Source organism: Urocitellus parryii, chromosome 5 (genome assembly GCF_045843805.1).
Source record: "Urocitellus parryii isolate mUroPar1 chromosome 5, mUroPar1.hap1, whole genome shotgun sequence".
In the NCBI taxonomy this organism is placed as follows: Eukaryota; Metazoa; Chordata; class Mammalia; order Rodentia; family Sciuridae; genus Urocitellus; species Urocitellus parryii.
Window position 1 is genome coordinate 59651824 of NC_135535.1, and position 8132 is coordinate 59659955.

Here is an 8132-nt window from a genome sequence, read left to right on the forward strand (position 1 = left end):
ATACTTGAAGAAATTAATGGAATACAGCAGATCACAAAATTTGTGTTTTCTAATATCTAATTAATATAAACACAATGATGAAAATAAAACCATAATAGGATAAAGGAATAGACCTGTTTACAGTGTTTGCATGTATTTGAAATATGACACTGAATCCCATTAATGTTTACAATGAATGCACATAAATAAAAACATCACCAGAAACTATCAATAGATGACATATTTTTAAGTTGTTATTAACTTAAAAATATGTCATCTAAGAAAATAAACAATAGATTCTGTCAAGGAGAAGCACAAACAGAGAGGCCTCCAACCTTCTTCTAAGAGCATCTTTTAACCCTAACCTCTAGAAAGTGGGTATGTGAGGTGACAAAATCTAGAGATTTTTTTTTTTTAGAGAGAGTGAGATAGGAGAGAGAGAGAGAGAATTTTTAATATTTATTTTTTAGTTCTTGGCGGACACAACATCTTTGTTGGTATGTGGTGCTGAGGATCGAACCCGGGCCGCACGCATGCCAGGCGAGAGCGCTACCAGTTGAGCCACATCCCCAGCCCTAGAGATTTTTTTTTCTAATTTGAGTGATGTGGACTAAATGTATACTCTTTCCTTTCATTTTCCTATTACAAAAGGATTGAGATTGCAGTGGGTATAACTGAGACCTAAATGATAAAGGAGCGAAATGAAATTACACTTTAATGGAAGCACAGTCTCTGGGAATGAGCAACAAGGTCAGTGCTTCACAATGCTGATGACCACAGGACATTACTTTTTTCTTTTTTTGGTGAGGTGGCAGTGGTTACTGGTGATTGAACTCAGGGGCACTCAGCCATTAAGCCACATCCCCAGCCCTATTTTATATTTTTTTAGAGACAGGGTGTCATTGAATTGCTTCGTGCCTGTCTTTTGCTGAGGCTGGCTTTGAACTTGAAATCCTGTCTCAGCCTCCTGAGCCACTGGGATTACAGGTGTGTGCCACTGCACCAGGCTCACAAGGCATTTCTTAACACTCCTCTGACTCATGACACTCAACTAACCCCACAGTTTGCAATTACATACTTTATGCTCTGGCCTTCTTCATCATCCCAGATTCTTCACCACTTCTCCTTAATAAGTAGTGTTTTGCTTCTTAAAGTTGAAGTCATTTCTGTGAAGAAGAGCTAAGTCTTTCTGTTATTTGCTGGATCATTCATCTGTCTCTAGTAACACTTACTATGTCATTTCATTTCTTTTTTTGTAAATTTATCCAAAAATGTAGAGTCTACATACCTAACCTCTTTTCTAGATTTGTAGATTCCTTGAACAATAGAACATATGATTTCTGTATTTTTATCTTCAATAGCCAGTTCAACCCTTGAAATTTAGTAGGCTCTCAATACGTATTTATGACATTTTTCATTGAAGGGTGTTCTTTTTTTTTCTTAAAACTTCACAATCTTTCTGAGAGTGTCTTTGAAGACTTGCTTTACTTGTTGACTTCTTAGTGTATAAATGAAGGGATTCAACATGGGGGTGACTGAAGTAATGAGCACAGCTATTCCTTTGTTTAAAGCACCTCCTTCTTTTATAGGGGGATTAATGTATGTAAACATGCAGCTGCCATAAGACAGGGAGATGACAATCATGTGGGAAGAGCAAGTGGAAAAGGCCTTTGTCCTTTGCTGGGCAGAGAGGATCTTCAGAATGGTCCTGATGATGTATGTGCAAGAAACTGTCACCAGAACCAAAGTAATCACTAGAGTCACCACAGCCACGAGCGTAACCATCCTTTCTAAGAGGCTTATGTCTGAGCAGGCCAGCTCCAGATGGGGCCTATTATTTTGCACATAAATTCTGCTTGCTAAAAACTCACAATGTGGGTGAAATTATTAACTCAGAATATATATATATATATATATATATATATATATACACACACACACACACACACACACACAGAGACACACACACACAAACACACACACACACATATATATATATATATATATACATATATATATATATATCACATAGATATATGCTCAAATTAATCAAAAGAAGAGAAACTAGAGGACACATGGTTGTGTTTTGTTGGTGTCTTAGAAAGGCAAAAAGAATTCCCTTTGGCAATACTCTGATTTTTTTCCCAATATTTTTGAAGTATGAAGGAAGATTATACCCATACTATGGCCATAATATGAACAATTTATATGTCTGATCCACATATAAAGCATAGTTGAATTAGTTGATGTTTGATAAACATAGACAATAGTTACATATGTATTATAAAAGCACAAAAGTTTATTTTCATAATTATAAAGCACAAAACAACAAAAAGTGTTTATCAGTTATAGGATTCCAATTATGTGCATGACTAGTATTTGTTTTTCCTTCTCTGTCCCTCTTCTCCTGATCCATCCATGTTTTTCATACTCTGATTTTATCTTTGACATTGTATGATATACATTCCAAATTAATGAACTTGTTTTTGTAAATTGGTCAATATTCCTAAACTCTAACATTCTTCAATCAAGAGGTGCTGAAAATCTGAATAGTTACAGAACTTACCCAACCAAAATTTAGTCATAATGCTTCTAAATTTAGAGCTTGTTCTCTGGGAGTTTATATCTCACACAAGTGAGAAGTGGTCTCTGGATATTTCCATTCCACATCACAAGAAGGGCATATCGCCAGAGATGTAACTTCTGCTTTGCATTTCCTTTTTATGACATTGGGTATTTGACTAATCTCTGGGGCATGCATTCTTGAAGAAACCATTCTGAATAAAGGAAACTTAAAAGAAGGCAAAATAAATTGTTTGATTTTGGTTTTTGTATTATAAGAGAAAAATATTCCAGGGAGAACATTAGCTTTATGACTCTACCAAATAAGAAGAAGCCATGTTTGTCACTTTCATGAAAGGTGCTCACAGTTATTCAGATTTAAATGTAAGTAAGCCTCAGCAAACATCAATATGCTCTCAGTTCTTTGAGAGAAATACAATCCGTTTTACTGTGTCTTTGAAAGCTGCTTTTACTTGTTTGTTTCGAAGTGTATAGATGAAAGGGTTAAGCAAAGGGGCAACTGAAGTATTGAGGATGGACACCACCTTGTTAATGGCCACTCCTTCCTTTGCTGAAGGCTTGACATAGATGAAGATGCAGCTGCCATAGGTGATGGAAACCACAATCATGTGGGAGGAGCAGGTGGAAAAGGCCTTTTTCCTTTGTTGGACAGAAGGAAATTTTAGAATGGTCTTGATGATGTATGTGTAGGAGAGAGTGACACACACCAAGGTAATAATTAGTGTCACTATGGCAAAACTTAAGATTATTCTCTCTAAAAACGCGGTGTCTGAGCAGGTTATCTCTAGAATAGGATATGTATCACAGCCAAAATGATCAATCTCATTTGAGTCACAGAATTCCAGCTGGAGGCCTATGCCACGGGGTGGGAGGATGATCAGCAGCCCAGCAAACCAACAGAAGAGGACTAGTATAGCACAGACTCTGTTGCTCATGATGGTTGTGTAGTGCAGGGGCTTACAGATGGCCACATAGCGGTCATAGGACATGGCAGCCAGGAGAAAAAATTCTGTTGCTCCAAAGAGGACAACAAAAAATAACTGGGTGGCACAAGCATTGTAAGTAACAGTGTTGTCACCAGTTGTCATAGTATACAGGAATCTGGGAATACAAACAGTGGTGAATGAGACTTCCAGGAAAGAGAAATTTCGGAGGAAAAAATTCATGGGAGTTTTAAGATGAGAATCCAAAAGTGTGAGTGTGATAATGGTGAGGTTCCCAGCCACACTCAACATGTAAGTGAGAAACAAAAATATGAAAATTAGAACTTGTAGTTTTGGATCATCTGTCAATCCCAGAAGGATGAATGTTGTTATTGCTGTATGATTTCTCATCCCTGCCTTGTGCCAAGTCACAGGTGATTGGACCTGAAGAGAGGTGTCAAAAGAAGCCAGCATTGGAGCCTGACTGGAGACATCCCAGCCAGATAGCTCAGTGCACTTAATATCAGTGAAAATCAGTTACCTCATTGAAAATACCCATACCATTGACATCTTACAAGAAGGTTTCTACAGGAAATTTTAAATATAGATCTTATGGTTGTAATTCTCTGAGGACAATCTGCATTAGTAAAAATGCCAAATAAAAACCTAACAAAACATAAATCATATGTGCAGAATGCATTTTATTAATAGTATTGCTTCCCTGGAAGTGACACTCTATTTTTTGTTCTTATTCTGGAAGAACTATGACACGTTTGGACTTCCCTTCTCCCATCTTCATCTTTCTTTGCCTTCCCCTGCCATACTGTAATGTTCTATTTTTAAAATCAAGGAGGATATGTTAATTAGAATTTTATGTCGATCATTTAATATTGTTGTAATGAATTTTAACAATAGCACATTCATTTTATAATTAATTTTTTCTTTGTGCTCAATTATCTCTAAATAAGGTGAAAAATTGAGAACATAAAGGTGTACCTTAGCTTTTTTGTTCTTATACTTTTTGAATGAAAAGTATTTCTTTTTATGAAATCATTTTAGTATACATAGTATTAGTGAAACATTGTACTGGGTTTCCTTTTAATATAATTAATCAAGCATGGTATGTAATTTTCTCTGATTCAGTCCTCACTACCTCCTCTTTCCCTTCTATTTATTTATAGTTTTTATATTTTTGCCTTCTGGATATACATGAAGGTGCAATTGGTTGGGGCATATTCATAGATGTACATAGGATAGTGTGTCTGATTCATTCCACCCTTCTTCCCCTTTCCCCTCGCTCTTCCTTGATCCCTTTTCTCTACTCCACTGTTCTCTCTTCTATAGTGAAAAGAATTTCTAGACAGTTTGAGACTCTTAGTCAGAGTGTTTCAGGAAGCTTTGAAGTGGTATAAAGAACCATTTTCTGGAACCTGAGCATGAACCTGATTGAGTCCTGGTGTGGTGTTGGTCAAGGACAGAGCCCAATAGGAGAGATCTGTGGTGTTGCTTTCTTTGCAGCCTGGTCCACCCAGTCTTCTTAGTGCCACTCAGTCACCTGAGTCTGTCTGTGATCTCTTTTTTGAATGGTTCCTGCTGTTTCATTCCAATCATTCTCCCTGCTAATTTACCAACTGTCTTCCTAATCTTGTTTATGTTCTCTGGGTTTTTGGTAATGTAACTACTTCAGACAACATCTAGGAACAGATGGAATCTTACAAACTCATCTTTGTAAACAAATAATAAAGTATCCTACCTTTCTCTTTGGCCTTTATCTCTGTTCATTTCAGCACTTCCCAGAAAGTTCAAGCCTCCTTGTATTCAAATTGATATATTTTCAGGAACCATGTTGGATATGGGCTCAGGGAATTCTGTTTCACTTTGTATCCAAACTTAACCCTCATTGCAGTTCCATATTTTAAGCAGCTGTTTTCAGATATACAACTTGTAAAAGAAAATCTTATAAATTCATTATCAGCAGTGTGTATGTATTTAATAACTTAAAAATTACATAAAGTCATTATAAAATATGACATTATAAATTACGTCTGTTAGCAGGGAGATTGTTACATATTCAATTTTAGATATAGCTCACAATTTATTGAAAAAAATCCTACAAACTTTTGAATACAATAGGAAGAAACTAATTTTTAAATTGTTTAAACAACTGCCCCATTTGCACTTAATATTTGTTGTCCATTTGAGAAACAAAGACATTGTACATTTCTCTTATTTACTACTATCCAAGAAAACAATCAACATTAATTCATAAAAATAAATATTCATTAATCACTTATTATGTACAAAGCATTATATTAGATAATCACCTATAGGTTCACCTATGAAAAAGTTGCTCCCTAAAAAAGATTTGAGGTCACCAATAGAAGATAATATTTCATATTAACGCATTTTCATTGACATGGCCACACAATGTAACAGCAGAAATTTAATTTTGTATTTGAAACCATATCTGTTTCATGTTTCTTCCTTGTGAATTATTCTTAGTTATACTAGTATCTGTTCATATTTTCCTATATCAATTCAGGTCCAAGAGGCTCTGTACAAAATTTGGCAGTCCAAGGTGTCTCCAAAAGCAGAAAATATGGCTCAGGGTAAACAGATATGATTTTAGAACAAGGAAAACTGCATGGGAGGAATAATTCACCTGAGACATGGTATTGTGTCATCAGGACCCCTGGGAAATACAAGGTGTTAGACCAGGTTTATTTATTTACACTGAATTACCCCTGTTCCCCTCCCTCTCTTCTCTCCCATGTATTAGTCACTTTGGTGATTTGGTTTTTATTTTTTTCATGAACAGTCTAGTGCATTTTAAAATATATTTTAGACACTTGTATATTATGTTTGAAACAAACCTCATTTAATCTTCATTTGGGACCAGGACTTCTCATGGATTGGACAGTTCTAGGTTCAAGAAGTGTTTGAATTCTGCATCTGCCAAATCCGTGGCAAAAGGACTAAAATCCCTGATAAATAAAAAGGGGATGTTTCTTCTAAGATCATATCTAGTATGGATATTATTTGACACTAGTAGATATTATTGAGTATAGGTGTCTTTTCTGTAGTCTTCTATGTTTCTATAGAGTTAAAACAGTTTCCTCAACTGATACTCATAGCCAGGATAAAGGAGAAACTGGCCATCAGAAGAAAATTCTATTTTTCTTCAGAATAACACTTTTTATAGAATTAATTAATTGTCAACCCCCTTTAATGAATTTAATTTAAGATTTAAAAACTGATTGTTCACTCTCTGCCTGATTTACATAACATGGAAAATATATTCACAAAAATTCCATACTAATTATATACTTACTTTTTGGACCCATCTTCATTAGAGGCCTTTGACAGAACCACAGTGTAGGAGCATTAACTGTAGAGGAGCTTTGTTTGTATCTGTGCCCACTTATGTTTCACCTGTCTCAGTCCCCACCCTCAGCCTCCACATGAGCACATGTATGGGTGGACACACACATGCACACACACAGTCACACTCAGGCAGGTGTGAGAATTGAGAGTTCCCCTCTAGATTTTCATTACTCCTGCTATTTTGAGACCAGTCTGTATCCTCTCTTTTTTTCCATACATCTAAAATTGCATTTTATACCTGATTACCCATTGATTCAGTTAGTTCAAGGAAAAAAAATAGTGGTGTAGAGCAGAAAATAAAATTTTAGTCTATTGGAGAGCTCATGTGGTCTAGGCCAGGGAGGCAGGCTTCCCTGAAATTTCTGTAATAGCAGCCTTTGTTTTATATTGCTACCAGTTCACAGGGAACAACAGAGCAAACAATTCAGTCCTTGGTGACTCAGTTTGAGAAGTTATTCACAAATTGGTGGCAGTCTAATCAACAATGTAAAAATTTATGTAGCAATAGAGACAGTGTCCTCAGAGACCTGGAAAGTTTAATATGTTTGAATTCTGTTTTGATTACTTTGTATTTCCCCAGGATTAGATCCTTCCTGGTACGTCATATGTATTATATGTTATGTATTTGTGACCTAAATCCAGTGTAAAGTAAAAATACTATACTTAAAGAAAATTTAAGAAGTCCTGCTTTACAGATAGAATCACTGAGGATCAGAGGACTGTGAGTCAGTATGCTTCCAGGGGTGGTGCAGGTTTTGAATAAAAGTTTATCTTCCACTCCAATATCTGTTTCTGTGGAACACAACATGAGATCCTTCCCCCAATAATTAGGAGGCTCACTGGCATTTCAGATGTGATTTTCTCCTAGTCTGCCTGGCATACATTGTCAACTCCCCTTCCTACTTGTATCTTTTCAGATAAGCAGTGGATCTACCTGTGATGTTTAAAGCAACAGAGAGTTTTGCATCTAAGCACTGAATGAAAAGTCCTTGGTCCCAGGATATATTCTCTCTCTCTATTTTTTACTTTGACTTGTCCCTACTTTGTGGAAATGACTAAGGCTTTTTCTTTCACTTTCTTCCATCATTTCTGGACTCCAGCCCCTGTGTTCCTGTTGTTTCTTTTGTCACATGATATAGATGTTCATTGCAGCAGGTGTCTTGGCTGTCCCTCTCAGCTCTGCTCCACTAAGTTTTCTCACACCCAGTAGAGACACTCTGAGACAATGTCTGTCATCCCTGACAAAGGGGATGGGTTGGAGAT

General features: G+C 36.2%; 1 protein-coding gene across 1 annotated transcript; it reads right to left on the bottom strand.

The window, feature by feature from the left end:
* Nucleotides 1-2957: 2957 nt before the first annotated feature.
* Nucleotides 2958-3896, bottom strand: LOC113189538 (olfactory receptor 6C2-like). Its single transcript, XM_026398378.2, has one exon. The coding sequence runs from the start codon at nt 3894-3896 to the stop codon at nt 2958-2960; it is 939 nt and encodes a 312-aa protein (XP_026254163.2).
* Between the last annotated feature and the right edge of the window lie 4236 nt (nt 3897-8132).

What these genes read in the sequence shown, in the direction of transcription:
- LOC113189538 (XM_026398378.2), bottom strand. Translation starts at nt 3,896, where the DNA reads ATGAGAAATCATACAGCAATAACAACATTCATCCTTCTGGGATTGACA.